Below are 15092 nucleotides of genomic sequence, written 5' to 3' on the forward strand. Positions count from 1 at the left end.
ACCACAGTGCTTTTATATTCCTAGAAGGTGTATCACAGCAAAACATCAGTTTAGTACCCACCAAGGAGAACTTGTTCCTTCATAAATCTGTTAATTACCATGATCCGGTTGGAAGTACAAGGGGTTGGCTTTATGTGCTTGCATCTAATACTGGTCACATGGGTACTTCTAACAGATTATCCTCTCCATGACCATCCAAACGCCACAGCTCTATTGACTGGATGGTCCGAACGGCTATGGATTGGTTAAGGCGTTTAATGAAAAAAATTGTGTGACACCGTACATCTTTACCTTAGTTTACATGTTGGCGAAAGTTAAATACAGTCGACATCCGATTTCTTGGATGCCCGAAATTCCAGACATGCCCGATTTCCCGAACTCATCTGTGGCATCGTCAAGTTCCACATAGAGTCAATGTATTATAAAGTCCGAATTTCGAGATGTTTATAGCATTTGCCATCCCATTTTTCGGACTATTGCTAACCACAGAATTAAAGCCACTATCGACGCTGCCATTTTGCTTTTTTTTTTGACCTTGGAACTGTTATAGCACCACACCACGACTGCCGTACTCTCGAAATCGAAAATGCCGCAATCCAGCGCATGCCAATCCGTTGCCAGCCGTAGCTTGGGCCGCATGGGGCTGTACAGCCTGTGCTGCGACGGTTGGAAAAGCTACGCTGTTGACTTTATGGTCTGCCGTCGGCATGCTTGCGGACTCGTGGAAAGCTGTTACACAACAGACCCTCTGGAACTGTTTTCACCACAGGAGCTTCATACTAGACGCAGAGACGGCCGTTTCACTCTAAGTGGACAGCGTGTGGGACGAACTTCCCCCCGTGGACGTTGCCTTCGACGATCTGCACATTGCCGGTGTTTCGATTCCAGCCGGGATAACCTTTGAGGGCTTCGCGGACACTGACAAACACCTCGAGCTGTGTGCGGAATTGACCGATGACAAAATCATTCCTCAAGTTGCGGAGGATTCCGACGACTTAGACACCAAGATTGAAGAGGCAGTGCCTACACAGCAAACGAGCCCATAGCTGACGTGATCACCGACATCGTCATCGGTGTACAGTGACAGCAAGACGTCAACTCAAATTGAGGCAGACATCATCGGGGGCAAGTGGAACGCTGTGCGAACAAAAATAAGCAACTTTTTTTTTTTTTTGCCCCTGAATGTTTACAAATGCGGAGTGCCAGCCACGTTGGATTTTTTTCCTTTTCTTTCAGCTCTTTTCAGAGCCACCTAAACGATGGAATTGTTGAATTGAAATGAGAAACCTGTACTCCTGCCACGACCCAGTCTGTCAGCGAAAAATACCTATTTGTGTGTTTTTGCTTCCATTCGTTTTTCCGGAAGTTTTCGTGGTCCCTTGAGGGTTCAGGAAAGAGACGTCGACTATTGTATAAATCCACTGAAATGCACAAAAATTTCTGGTAGTTCGTTTAATCATTTCAATAAATTGTTTATATAGAATAATGAATACATGTTTAGTATTTAAGTTGTTGAGCAGCGAAACTGAAGTGAGACACTGTGGGACAACACTATGAAGACAAGCACATCCCCTTTGCTGAAACGTTCAAACTGCTCCTACTCTGAAGTGGCAAAAATGTCATTAAATAATTTACAATGCTCACATATTTACTGCTTTTGATGCATAACTATTATACTTTAAATTTTTGTTAGAATCCGAGTAGGAGCCCACTGCGAAACAAGAGGGCGAATTCACGCTGTTTCCGCTTTGTTGAACTTCAGTTGAACCCCTTCATGAGAGACATGCACCAGGCGGCAATTCTGGTCTCTTATTGGCAGAGTACCACATATGCATTTTCTTATGAAACCCAATTTTATAGCAGGCACACTGGTGTCACTTATACCCATTTGACTTTTATATCAGTGTCTTTTATTAAGGGGTTTGACTGTAATAGAGGCTCTGTTGACTTGGTCGACCATTGACTCAACAACCTTCAATACCACCCGTGTAGCAACTCGTGCTTGACAACCGAGTCCATAGACTAATAGTTGAAAGGCCTTTCAAAGGTCTCCCAAATTCCCGCTTGACAAGGGTACCATAACAAGAGCTAGCCACTTGGTCACCTTTCGCAACAGCGACAGTGATGCATTCAGGGGCAGACAACGTACCAGACGTCTGACTTGTGCGAGCACTCTTCCTGGCAGATCACCTCCGGTGCCATCCAGTAGGGCGTGCCCCTGGCACTGGCCACCAGTCCCTCACAGTCTGCGGACGAAGGCTCAAAGGTGGCGCACCCAAAGTCGATGAGCTTAATGGTGCCCGTTCCGGGACAAACCATGACGTTATTACCCTGCCAAGGAGACAGACGTGGGCATTAGTTGGCACACTCAACTCATTCTGACCCAAGATTTATTCAGCAAAATTTCAAGCACGGTGCGCACAAATACTCGCGTGACGAGCACACCTTTAAGGGCAGCATTTGTGTATACCCGCGATTTTGCACATTCATTGGTGACGTGTTTTTCACAAGCAATGCCACTGCCATTAAACTCTGACACACATGAAAAGCTTCGCTTGAAAAGAAAAACACGCATACCTTAATGTCTCGATGGATGACATTCCGCTGGTGCAGATAGGCTAAAGCCTGGAGGAGCTGTCGTCCGTATCGACGTACCACCGTCTCGGGGAAGGCTCCAAACTGGGCCAGGTTGGCGGCGAGGCTACCACCAGAGACAAATTCGAGAAACAAGTTGACGAGTGCCTCTTCCTGCTGCACGCCAAGGAAGCCGACGATGTTGGGGTGTTTGAGCGATTGCAGAATGTCGACCTCTAACTGCACGGCCGACAGCACGTCGGCCCCACCCAGCTGAAACTGCTTGACGGCCACCAGCTCCCCACCGGACTTGCGCAGGCCGCACCATACCAGGCCGAACGCTCCTTTGCCTGTGAGCACAGCGTGTCAGAATAAGCCCCGGTTAGTCTTATTATAGTATTTGAATTCATTTTGATATGAACTTGGATTACCCAAAATTTCAAAATATTCGAAATAACCACATGTATGCTATGCCATAAAACCACTCATCCAGGGAAAATCTACACTGCCACACTTTATGGTTAAATGTACTAGCATTGACACTGAGTGAAACTCGAACAACGGCAAGCATTCGCAGTGGTATAGTGTACACCCTACAGTCATCATCATATATGCCTAGTGCTGCCGAACTATATGTGCACGCCTGTCACTGAAGAACATGTGAAAGGCTTAGATTATGATAATGTTAAAGGCAAACATGGCAGACATAAACAGCCAGAATTATTGTATGACAAGCTAGACAGTGTATCAATTCACAGAACACGCTATTTTTACAGATTGCATAGTAACTACAACACCTGGGCAAGAGTTGTTAAAGTCGCATCGGATGGGAAATAAGTTGGTTAAAAGCAAAGTTTATTATCAACATAATATCCATAGCATTATATAAAAGGCAAATTTATTCACTACTTAATTCCTTATAACCACCAATTTGTTTTATTTCTCATTATGTTTGACCATAGTGCTTTCACACAGACTTAAAAGTGTTAATCCATCAACCGAGAGTGAAGACATACCAATGAGCTTTCCCTTGATCCAGGGAAACGGGGGTCCCGAAGGAAATGCAGGGATGTCGTGGAGGTTTTTGGGCAGCGGCGGCACGGGCGCACGTGGCTGCTCCGGTGGCGCGTGCTGACAAGCCGCCGAACCTTTCCCCTTGGCGCTGACCGTGTGGAATGCAGAACCCTCTGTCCCACCGCTGCTCCCCCGCTTGCCACAGGTCAACGTGTGTGTTCCCTCGGGACGGACTGATTTCGCCGCCGCTGTAGATGACGTCGATGGTGCCGCCGGTGCCGCCGCCACAGGTTCGTTGGGCTTGGTCACATCGGGTGCTTCCTCCTTTCGTGGCAGCGATAACCGTGGCGGCTCGTCCCCACCCTCCTCTGGGGAGAGGGAGGGCAGGTACACCCAGGACGCGGACGAGAGGTGCGACGACACATCGTCGCGCGTCACCCACGGCGGCAGGAACTTGCTCATTAGTCCCCTGGTGCTTGGCACTGGCATGCGCGATCCATTGGGTCGCAGGTGGCCGCCTTCCTTACTCTTCGTGATCAGCGAAAACTTGGGCTGCGCAGGTGCCACCGCCATTGGCATGGCGGACGACGTCCCGGGTGCCTTTGGCTGGCTGGCATCCTCCGCAGCCCCCAGCGACACATCCGACTGCTGCCGCCCCGCGGAAATGGTTTTGGGAGGCACTGTGGCCGCCACGTCTGGGATGCTGCGGCCTGTCAATTCGGGCCGCAGTTTGAGCCGGCTGAGGTGGTAGTTCTTGGCGTAGTGCTGAGTCTTTTTCCGCCTCTGTGCTGCCGCAGAAGGTCGCTTCCGCGACGCAGACTGCTTGTGTTCATCGTCACCGGATTCGGAGTCGCAACTGTCACCGCCACCACCGCCACCGCCTCCTCCACTTACTCGATGCTTGGGCCGCACCTTTGCATACATCTCCTTCGGCACCACATTTTCACTGCTGCCACCGAAGACCCAGGCTGCCGTACGAGCAGACTCTGCAAGAGGGCTCTCCGTGCGTGCCTCCAGGATGTTTTCCTCGACTTTCTTCTCACTCTCAGATGCAGAGTTAATGCCATTCTTGGCCTCGACAACGACGGAAACCGTGGAGTGTGGATCTAAGGGCAGCTCCAAGGGTGTGTTGGAAGGCATGGTCTTTTGGCGGTGGTAGCTGTTGTTGTCGAGCGTGCCTTCGGCACACCATCCGTGCCGCAGCTCGTCATCGGACGAGTGGTCACGCGGTCGCACGGGAATGAAGTGGGAGCCCCCGTGGGACGACTTCTGCCGCCAGCCCGGAATGTGGTGGGAAGGCAGGTTTTGCGGCTGGTAGCGACGAAATGCCGACATTGACGGGTCCCCTCCGCGGAGAACGGAGTGTGAGCTCGTTCTCGTCTTCAGCCCTGCTTCGGCCTCTGGCTCGCTTGGCTCTTTGTCGCTGCTACTAGAGCCCTCCTCCTTGGCAGTGGAGCTGCTGCAAAAGAGCGAAGTGACTGTCACGGCACGGGGGACTGATGTACATAACGTAAAAATCCGAATATAGGTCAGACCGGATTAATAAGTCAACCCCCAACTTTGAATCTCCGAAAAATTTTTTTTTCAAGAATCGTGCCACACCCTCGCCTCGTATAAATACGCGACACAACCAGTTCCACTATTGTGACATTCCTTTTTATTTTGACGCTAATCTTGTGTAGTTAAACGCCAGAAGGCCACAAAGTTCTGTCACTCAGACTCGTCTGAGAGTCCTATGACGTCTGTTTCTCGCTAGTTACGAGTGACACGGTATCCTCATTTGAAAACGTCGCTTATCTTTGCCGTTTTTGTGAACCATTGCCAAGGAAGAGACCATGACCACTGACTTCATGGTAAATTAAGCACCCTGGTTGTCTAACATTCCATGACATTCCCTGTGGTTAAAATTTTTGCTACATGCAATCACTTTATCAAAGGCTGAACGTCGTTTAACGAGATGTTAAGCATAGGGTGTATCAACAGAGGGATCAAAAAATATTTTTTTACTTTTTTAAGAATGCTAATTGCTACCTGATAGCTATCACATGTAATTTGAGTGAGTCAAATTCAGTTTATGAAGAAATATAGCATGAATCACAGTAAAACAATCATATAGCTATTTGAATTTTAATATAAATTGCCTTGAAATACTCTACAAATCATTCCAAAACTTCCACTTGCCTTAAATTTGGTCTCCAGAACCATGTCATGAAGTTATGTAATATCCATGCACTTACGAACAGTTGATCATAATGAGTGTCACAAAGGGTAAATTATTTATAGAAATTCAATTTAAAAGAGTTGCTGGCATGAAATAGACAGTTGCATTTGTCTAGGAAACAATTAAGCCCTATAATGGTGCAAAGGTTCAAGTTCAAGATGGGAAAGAGTCTTACCCAGGGGAGCTCTGTTCTCCAGGAGCAGAAACATTTCTCGAGTGCAATATGAGTTGACCCAGCTTTCTTTTTTCTGCATTTACAAAAGAGGAGCGTTCGCTTGGATTCCTTTGTGAATAACGTCTAACAACTGTCACTTTACAGACATCTCAGAACAACTGCACGGCAGTATAATAGCTTCATTAGGTCCACATTGTGGTCATGCAACTTAAGTGACCCAACTCGCTATCTATCAGCATAGGTATAGACACAAAGGCAAGTTCAAGACTGATGTAAGTTGAATAGAAACACTCACAGGTTCTTCTATGCATTCGGCTAAGGCAACTCGAAGGTAAAAACCGTCTTCTTGTTTTTCTCCTGAGTCGATGTATTGATCTCGTTTGATTGATGTGTGGGGTTCAACGTCCTAAAACCACCACCATATCATTATGAGAGACGCCGTAGTGGAGGGCTCCGGAAATTTCGACCACCTGGGGTTCTTTAACGTGCACCCAAAGCTGGACACATGGACATACAGCATTTTCGCCTCAATCGAAAATGCAGCCGCCGCAGCCAGGATTCGGTCCCGCAACCTGCGGGTCAGGAGCCGAGTACCTTAGCCACTAGACCACCGCGGCAGGGCGATGTATTCATTTCACCCATCCTGCTGCTCTGAAAGCTCTTTGCACCTAATGCAGTTTTGCGATTCCTCCTTGATGACCCGCATTTGAATAAGCAATGATATCATGTGACGACGTCATCATGCGACGTCACATGATGATTTTTTTGCATCAGTTGAGCTGACACCACGAGATGCCGATAGTCAGCTTTCGCGTTTGGTGAGGCACCCAAAGTTTTCACCTAAATGACCTTTCAAACAATGGTACACAGCTCAGTCATGCAGTATAAAGAAATAAAATCTAAATCGAGTGCAACATAGAATACTTACTGCGTCAGTGATCTTGTCAGCTACCTGTTACAGAAACGGTTAAAACACACCAATCTTATATTTTTTCAGGATGAGCACCTTGGTTTCAAAACGTTGATCCATTTGGTTACTTATTGACCTACCACATTTACACGATTGCAGGTCGACCTAGAATTGAGAACTAGTTTCGGCTGCGAAGTCTTGCTCAAAATGATCTCTGTGTATTTCCGCAAATCTAGCTTTTCTGCACAGCTTGCCAGAACTGCTGTGAAGCCACCATGGCACACAGGAATTCGTTTTGGTTTTTTGAGGATGTTGTAAATAAAAATTTTTAAATATGTGCCCGTGCTCCCCCTTCCCCTCCTTTTTTGTCGTGCAATTTTAGGGGTGTAGACCTACATTCTAGTTGACTTAAAATCATGTAAATACGCTGTGCATTTTCGCCTTTATGTACCAGAGCTGCATTCGTGAAACCTCTATGTTGAATTTTTCTGTGGAATGAAAACGTGCTCACCGTGCTCCAGAGGTGTGAGCCGAAGCTTGTCTGCCCTCTCGCAGAGGGCACTCTCCACAGCTCTCCTCAGCACACTGTACACATCGGTGCTTCCCGCACAGCAGAGGGGCGACTTGCCGTCCTGGGCAAAGCTCAGCACGTCAGCGCCGCGCTCCAGGAGCAGCCGCACTGCAGCTATCTTGCCAGCTGACGCCTGCAAAGACCGATGCCACCTCGTGTGGTAACAGTGGGGAACACCACAAAAGGTGCGAGGCATGTGATCTCCCCACAGCAAACTTGTTGAACTTCGTGGATTGTTGTCGTTAAGTCCCATTGAGTCACCGATGGGTTCTGGTAACACACTGAGTAGGCCTGTGCAAATACTCAAAATATTGGTGTTTGATCATGTATAAACTTCGGCATGAATTTTAAGTTCCGAAATATCAAAAATATCACAACCGAATGAATCAATGCATTGTACTGCCAGTTATGCTACCGCTATTTTGGTCAGAAATGATTTCTGCAATGTTGCTTTTGAATTTGCCTAGAAATTATTTCATACTATAATTACCATCTAGTCCAATTTGGCTGCATATGAATAAAGGAAGAGCAAGTTGAAGTTGTAGGCAGCAAACTGTGTACACACTAGCATTATAGTGAGCCGGAGCCTTCCACAAGCACACACTATATAAACACAAATAAAATGTGAGAATATGTTTCTCTTAAAAACATTAAAGACAACCTACTGGAGGGAAGTTGTGGGCTGTAGTAAAATAATTGAAACTGCAGATTTATGTACAATCATACTTCGTTATAACGAACTTATTTTTGTGTAAGATGCAACTTCAATATAATCAGGTTTGACTGTACAATGCAGATTGTAAGGTGACAAGTAAAGGCATTGAAGTGAGCACGCTAGGCCCAAGCCACTTTGGCCAGCGATATTTTGTGAACAAAATCTATGCAGGCAGCGTAATGCTGCAGTCATGTTTGACTTGCATAAGCGAACTTCCATCCAAAACATTTGTTCAAATTGGTACTATAGTATTCTTTTTATTTTATTTTGTGAAAGAACTCTTTACTTAACTACTCTTTTTTTTCCTTTATGTGATTATAGGAAGACAAGTTATTGCAAGAATATTTCAGACTTTGCTAAATACATGACACTTTTTTCAAGTTTTTTTTTATGAACAGTTAAACACAACATGGTGCATAATGCATCAAACTTTGGAAACTTTGCTGATTTGGGCCGTGTTTGAAATTTTGTCATGTTTCCTTTTTTGTGGATAGTGTCGAAAAAGCATGGAAGTAATTCATTGTGATGCTTAATAAAAGAAAAAAAAATCAATATAACGCTTTTAGTTTGTCGTAAATTCAGCCGCAAATTTTTTTAAATGCTGTGGTAAGTAACTGCGGGACGTTCGTGCCACCACCTTCAATGTTATTTGGCTGGCTCGAAATGTTTTCAGGCAATAAAATTTTGGGCTCTGTAACAAAAAAAAAAACCTACAAAACAAAGATGTCAAGCAGACACGTATGTTTAATCTCTCGTGGAATCGACTTGTTGTAATAGACTGATGGCAGCGACGTGTGACAACCTGCTTCCATGCAAAAATGAAAGCTTTTCAACTCACAGCAAGATGGAGAGGTGCAATGCCTCCAAGGCCTGTAGCGCTAGGATCAGCCCCGGCATCTAGCAGAAGTTGTATGGCGTCCACCGAACCAGCTTGGCTTGCAAAATGAAGGGGCGAGAAGCCATGCTTGTCCTTGATATCTGCAAAGTACAAACAATGCAGCCCTCTGAGCATTACAGTGAAAGTGCCACAGCAGTAGTAACGGTGGCCCTTAAAATTGGCAAAATCGTAATCTCGGGCTATGTCTAAAATTTAGTAATGTGATGTAATGGGCTAGTTGGTTCGGCCTGGCTTGGCGATGCGCTTACGCTAGAGAGACACTACAAAGGACAGGCTATGCAGAAGACGGGACAGGCGTTCGCTCTGTTAAACTGTGTTCTTTGTAATCTGTCTTACGGTAGCGTCTCCCTACTGTAAACGCATCGCCAAGCCAAGCTATAATTCACTATCATCAGGCTTTTCCAAGAACCTTGGTTGATGGCTCAGTGTTTAGAGGTCTACTGTTACGCAAGAAGCATTGCCGAGTGACATTTGCATGTGCTTGCACGGAGATCTTAAACAATGTGCACTTTCAACACAGCCCAGTGTTTTCCACCACAAACCAGTACAGTCAGGTGGTCCCACACTAGTTCTTCTGGAAACCACTCCAACATTCACCTACCATGTTCCTGTCTTTTTTATTTTTTTACGCTCTCTAAAAACACCAATCATGCAGAACAGTTTATTTATTTATTTATTTATTTATTTATTTATTTATTTATTTATTTATTTATTTATTTATTCAGTTACCCTCAAGGCCCGAGGGCATTACAGAGGGGAGTGGGTACATACATACATGTACAGCATACAAAGCAAAATACAACAACAGAAAAATTGCAATCGTCGCTTGCTACAGGGTTGAACTGAGGCTACGTACAAATAAAATTAGTGACGGCAATTTTAAATAAGGCAGCATCTTTTATACCAACAATATCACAAGGAAGATGATTCCAGCATACAGATGTTTTTGGCACAAATGAATCATGAAAACACTTGGTGTGCGCTAAAGGAAGTCCTACTTTATGGCGATGATCAATGCGAGTGGAAACGTAAGTTGGTTGGGCCAATAATCTGCTTCTGAGTAACGGATTGGTGAAGTAAATTTTATGGAATATACATAGCCGAGACACTTTCCTGCGAAGAGACAGTAGGGGTAATGCTAGTGTAGTTTTCATTGATGTGACGCTCGAGGTGCGATGGTAATTTGAAAGGATGAAACGCGCTGCCCGATTCTGCACTCGTTCTAATTCATAGATAAGCGAGTCATGATCAGGGTCCCAAACAGATGCTGCATATTCTAATCTGCTACGTACCAATACTTTGTAGAGTAAGAGTTTCAAGGAAACGGGTGCCTGATTAAAATTTCTTCGAAGGTAACCCAACATGCTATTAGCTTTACCTGCAATATATTCAATGGGTGTCTTCCAAGACAATGTAGAAGTTATGTGGATACCTAGATACTTATAAGAATTTACTATTTCGAGAAGAACATTATTAATATGATACGACCTGATACTAGTGCTGTGTCGGTTAACATGCATGTACTTGCATTTGTTAACGTTTAACGCCATGCCCCAAGTCTCACACCATTCCTGAACCCGATCCATATCAGCCTGCAAATCTAGAACGTCTGAATGTCCCTTAATTGCCCGATAAATTACGCAGTCATCTGCGAAAAGACTCACTGAAGAAGTAATGTTTAGAGTTAGCCGATCTTTCAGCACAGCATTGAAAGAAGTGCCACGACATCTCAGAGACGCCTTTTAGATGTCATTGGCTCCACAGGCAATGATGACAAGTTTGCTCGGAGTGTATACTAATTGCAGACACATATGCTGAAGGGACCGTCACGTAACGAGAAAATGCTTCTCAGCTTGTGTCATGCTCTCACCAACTTTGGCCTCATTCTGAAGAAGGAGGGAAATGACCGGTGCTGTGTGCTCGCAGCACGTGTGGGAGGCATAGTGCAGGGCTGTCCTTCCCTGCCGGTCCTGGTGGTTGACATCGCGGTGAATGAGTCTGCGCAACCATAGAAGGAAGAACCAAGCCAGCAAAGAAGATTATGGGTAAGTGCACTTACGAGCCCCACAAAGTTTGTATTACGGCATGCATGGCATCTTCATCAAATTGCACCAGTGCGCACCAGGGCACCCTAGTGTGATGTTTCATCTAATCATTGTAGTGCCTGAGCGCCCCAGTGCAACTTGAAAAACTGCCATCAGACCACTGAGGCCCTGAACTGCATATCTTTAAACTCCACACATTCAATTACATTTTACAATTACATTTTTACAATTACATCTCTGTGCTGAAAGATATGACTACACATGAGCTATTAGCACGTTTTAGCAATTCCGATTATGCAATTTCAACAAATGTATGACTCGTAATATCGGAGACCTAATACATCTTAAAGAGACACTAAATTTAAATAATTTGCGTGAGAGTGAAAGCTCGAATGTATCACATCTAAAACGACAATATTATCAACAGAAGTGCCCTACTTATCGAGAAATTAAAAACGCACGAGAACACATGCACCGCATTAGGACATTCACAAAGTGATCCCGATGACGTCAGAGTTAGAGCCTGCAATTAATTCCTAGTAATCGAACTAGCTGTACTAAATAAAGAACCTTCCGTGCATCAAGAGACATAATAAAATGCTGCCTGTTCGTTTCAGTTTGATTAATAGGAAAAAGAACCGCCGGACTTTACTATGAGGAATGGCTCGAGTGGTTCGAAAGCTCAATATTTGCCTTGTTACACTGGACAGGCCGTGCCATCCAGAGGGGCCCAGTTGAACCAAGCATGCTTGCCATCTCGCAGGCTATGACAGGAACTTGTTCAAGGGCCGTTACTGCTGCTGTGGCTCTCGCTACTTTCGTTCTGCTGCCACTAGTTTCGGCGGCCACGCAGTACAGCCGGGCAACGTTGTACACGGCAACAGTGACATGACACGTTCCGCTTAAGGCAGGTAATTTGAAGTGCGCTGACCCGATGCGGACCACTAAAACGTGATTTTATTTCAAAATGAGCACTTCCTTGGCACAAAAGTAGCACTACGAGGTTTCTGAACCGCTGTTTCAACAACCAACTTAATAGTTGCCTTCAGTGTTCCCCTTTAAGGGTCCCCTATTTTTTCCGTTTTGTAATGGATCACAAATGCAACCAAGCTTTCTGAAGTTTCAATCAGTGCGAGTGACACCTACAAAACATAGTTTATTCTTTAGAATGCTATGGAGGCAGAAAGGTTGTGGGCCCGTGTGCTCAGATTTGGGTGCACATTAAAGAATCCCAGGTGGGTGAAATTTTCGGAGCCGTCCACTACGGCATCTCTCGTAATAATATTGTGGTTTTGGGACGTTAACTCGCACATATCAATCAATCAATCAATCCTTGGAATGCATACTTTAGACTTCAACCACTCCTGGAATGGCTTTTCAAGGGCTGAGCTATGTCCACAGAAAAAATAACGATGCAGTGGACTCTCGTTAAGCATAAACTGAAGGGACCAGAAAAGTATGCTCCGTTTAATGAGAGTTCTGTTTACGGAGAGATGAACAGGGTTGCAGATACAAACACAAGAGATACAAGAGAACAGGGTTGCACATACAAAACCAATCATATTAAAGACATTTTTTCCATTTAGGCAGCAATTCTGCGTCGGAGATTTCTGTTTAGTGAGAGACCTTTATTTTCATGTACTAATTTTTCACACACGTGTAGAGGTGTAACAATTACTTGTTTGGTCAATGCCGATAACAGCCACTCACATTCCATGGTCAAGCAGAACTCGTATCACGCCCAGAGGGTCGTATGAGCGTAGCACATTTCCAGCGGCGAGTTCCTGGAAGTTGGCCAGGTCCCGGCAGACGAGCACCAGCGGTGTGGAACCTTCCGCGTTAGTGCAGTTGATGTCCAGACCCCCGTTTCCTGTCTGGGTCAGCAGTTGTTGGACCTAGCCAGGAAAGAGTCGCATTTAACTTCTACTAGTGCAAAGAGAGAGAGAGCAAGTTTAATTATGTGTGGAGAGGCGGGACTATGACCTAAGAAAAAAATGAGTTTTGCCTACAGCCATGGCTGTCCTTCCCACAGAGATAATTGCTCCACCCAACAGTGCTTACTCATTTTCATGACGTCAAGCACTTCTTGACCATTTCAGATACAGTAAAGCCTCAGTAATGCGCACTCGACTAATTGGTAATCTCAGACAATATGTATTATTTATGTGGTTCTGAATTTTTGCGTGTAAATTTAACCGGTTAGTGAGTGCGGCCAATCTGCCACTTCCCGGTTCACTGGGACACTTGGCCTCTCAAGTGCCAATCCAGTTGCAAACCATAGTGGTGCCTAAAAGACAGCTTCACAGCATTTCAGATGTGTCATGTGACAAAGCCTACACAACGTATTGCAAAAGAGCATACAAAAAATTTTTCCCCTACAGAGTATAGCACTAAAACACCCAAACAATATGTACAGGCATGCCTTGAGAGGTGTTTGAGATGTGGCTGTGGCAATTGGACAACTCAAGGGCATTAAAAGAGCATAGGTATTTTTCCAGACAATCTCGTGGTATCTAAAGAGCCCAGAAAATCAAACATGGACAATGTTTCTTTTTCTCAGGACGTGAAAGAATGTTTACGCATGCATTTCCAGGTGAAAGTGTTTTCCACAAGGTCGAAAAAGGCTCTCACATCGTCCCGCTGGCCACTCCACGCTGCGAGCAGGAGCCGTCGCTCCTCGTTGCTTCGGTGGGGGCTCTCCTTGAGCAAGTAGTCGGGAAAGCCTAGCACCAGGTGCACCAGGGAGGCCGGCAGTGAGTCGAGGCAGTTCTGGCCCGTGTAGCTGTGCAGCGTCGGGTCGGCCCCGTGCTGCAGCAGCTCACTCATGGCCTGAAAGAACAAGTCCCAACTGTGAGGCAAACCTTCTCAGGGGCATCTGAAGGGTTATAGGGACCTTGCAACGCTTTACCAAGTAATAATCAAATCGCCTCATTAAAAGAGTTTATCGCCTTGTGAACAGACCGTTGCATGACCTTTAGGAATATGTAGAATATGTCAAGTACGAGCACTGTTACAGGCATTCGTCCCACGCTTTGAAGGGAAACCACAACACTATTTCACCATGTGGCCAGAAAACACTGCTGATCAGTAATTGAGCCAATTATTATTGTTCTTTTTTTATTTGCATACACGGATACACAAGGACACAGAGAAAAGAGGGAGAGAGCAAGCTGGCAACTGTTACCTGGAGGGGCACAACGCTCGCTCACTCTTTCGGGAGGGGGGGAAAAACAGAAGAAAGGAAGATAAGAGGGGAGAAAGAGCAAAGAAGGGAGGGAAGTAAAGAGAAAATGACAGACTTAGACAAGTATAAAAAAAATAATTTAAAAATTCAACTATAATTGGGTGGCCTGATCTGTTTGGTCCATAAAAGTAAGTAGAGCTCGATGGGCCTGGTCGCGTTGGGAAGCACAACCTCTCGGAAGGAAGTAATCGTATAGGGTCGTGCACTGAAGACCCAGGAATTCATATCCCTTAGTCAGCTAAGCCAGCTGCGTAGCAAATGCGAGACAGTGCATTATGAGATGCTCAAGTGTTTTGCAGCAGCCACAAGCAGTGCACAAAAGACTGTCAACACGCCCTTTATTTGGCCAGCCTGACAACTAGGTCGCACGTACTCCTGGAACAAGATGTCAGAACTCGAAACTGCCTCAAGGTGTCGCCCCACAGAGCGAAAACCAACTGGTCATGCCATCTACACAGACGTGGCCTCCGCAGCTGTACTTTCTAAATATGAAAAGTATCCGCAAGGCAAAAAAACATCCGACAACCTCAGCACTTACATCGGGGTCTTGGACCAAAGATGCCACCATAAGAGCCGTGTTCCCTGTAGATGGGTCACGGGCATTGACGTTGACCCTGTGCTTCTGCAGCAGCCGGCGGATCTTTTTGAAGTCGCCGTCCTGGCAAATACGAACAGGAAATTAGTACCAATAAAACCTGAGGGATTAAATGCTTTAAGGCCCTCAT

The 15092-nt window shown here is 45.5% G+C and overlaps 1 protein-coding gene and 1 long non-coding RNA gene across 5 annotated transcripts in view; one reads left to right on the forward strand and one right to left on the reverse strand.

Annotated features, from left to right (window-relative positions):
- LOC142774606 (uncharacterized) overlaps positions 1–14079 on the forward strand; it is a 28398-nt gene extending 14319 nt beyond the window's left edge. The window contains exons 2-5 of one of the 2 annotated variants that reach the window (XR_012886460.1): positions 7450–7650; positions 11005–11123; positions 11834–12034; positions 13717–14079. This is a non-coding gene — a long non-coding RNA (uncharacterized LOC142774606). The remainder of the gene's footprint in view (positions 1–7449; positions 7651–11004; positions 11124–11833; positions 12035–13716) is intronic. The other variant, XR_012886461.1, reaches the window with a different exon arrangement.
- LOC119181236 (uncharacterized) overlaps positions 1–15092 on the reverse strand; it is a 30201-nt gene that overhangs the window by 9013 nt on the left and 6096 nt on the right. For 2 of the 3 annotated variants that reach the window (XM_037432431.2, XM_037432430.2), the window contains exons 4-13: positions 14906–15025; positions 13755–13952; positions 12834–13018; positions 10949–11076; positions 9019–9158; positions 7406–7598; positions 5985–6057; positions 3591–5047; positions 2578–2924; positions 2150–2331 (exon numbers count right to left, since the gene is read on the reverse strand). In XM_037432431.2, coding sequence (XP_037288328.2) covers positions 2150–2331; positions 2578–2924; positions 3591–5047; positions 5985–6057; positions 7406–7598; positions 9019–9158; positions 10949–11076; positions 12834–13018; positions 13755–13952; positions 14906–15025 — 3023 coding nt within the window. The remainder of the gene's footprint in view (positions 1–2149; positions 2332–2577; positions 2925–3590; positions 5048–5984; positions 6058–7405; positions 7599–9018; positions 9159–10948; positions 11077–12833; positions 13019–13754; positions 13953–14905; positions 15026–15092) is intronic. The other variant, XM_037432432.2, reaches the window with a different exon arrangement.

Source organism: Rhipicephalus microplus, chromosome 10 (genome assembly GCF_043290135.1).
Source record: "Rhipicephalus microplus isolate Deutch F79 chromosome 10, USDA_Rmic, whole genome shotgun sequence".
Lineage (NCBI taxonomy): Eukaryota > Metazoa > Arthropoda > Arachnida > Ixodida > Ixodidae > Rhipicephalus > Rhipicephalus microplus.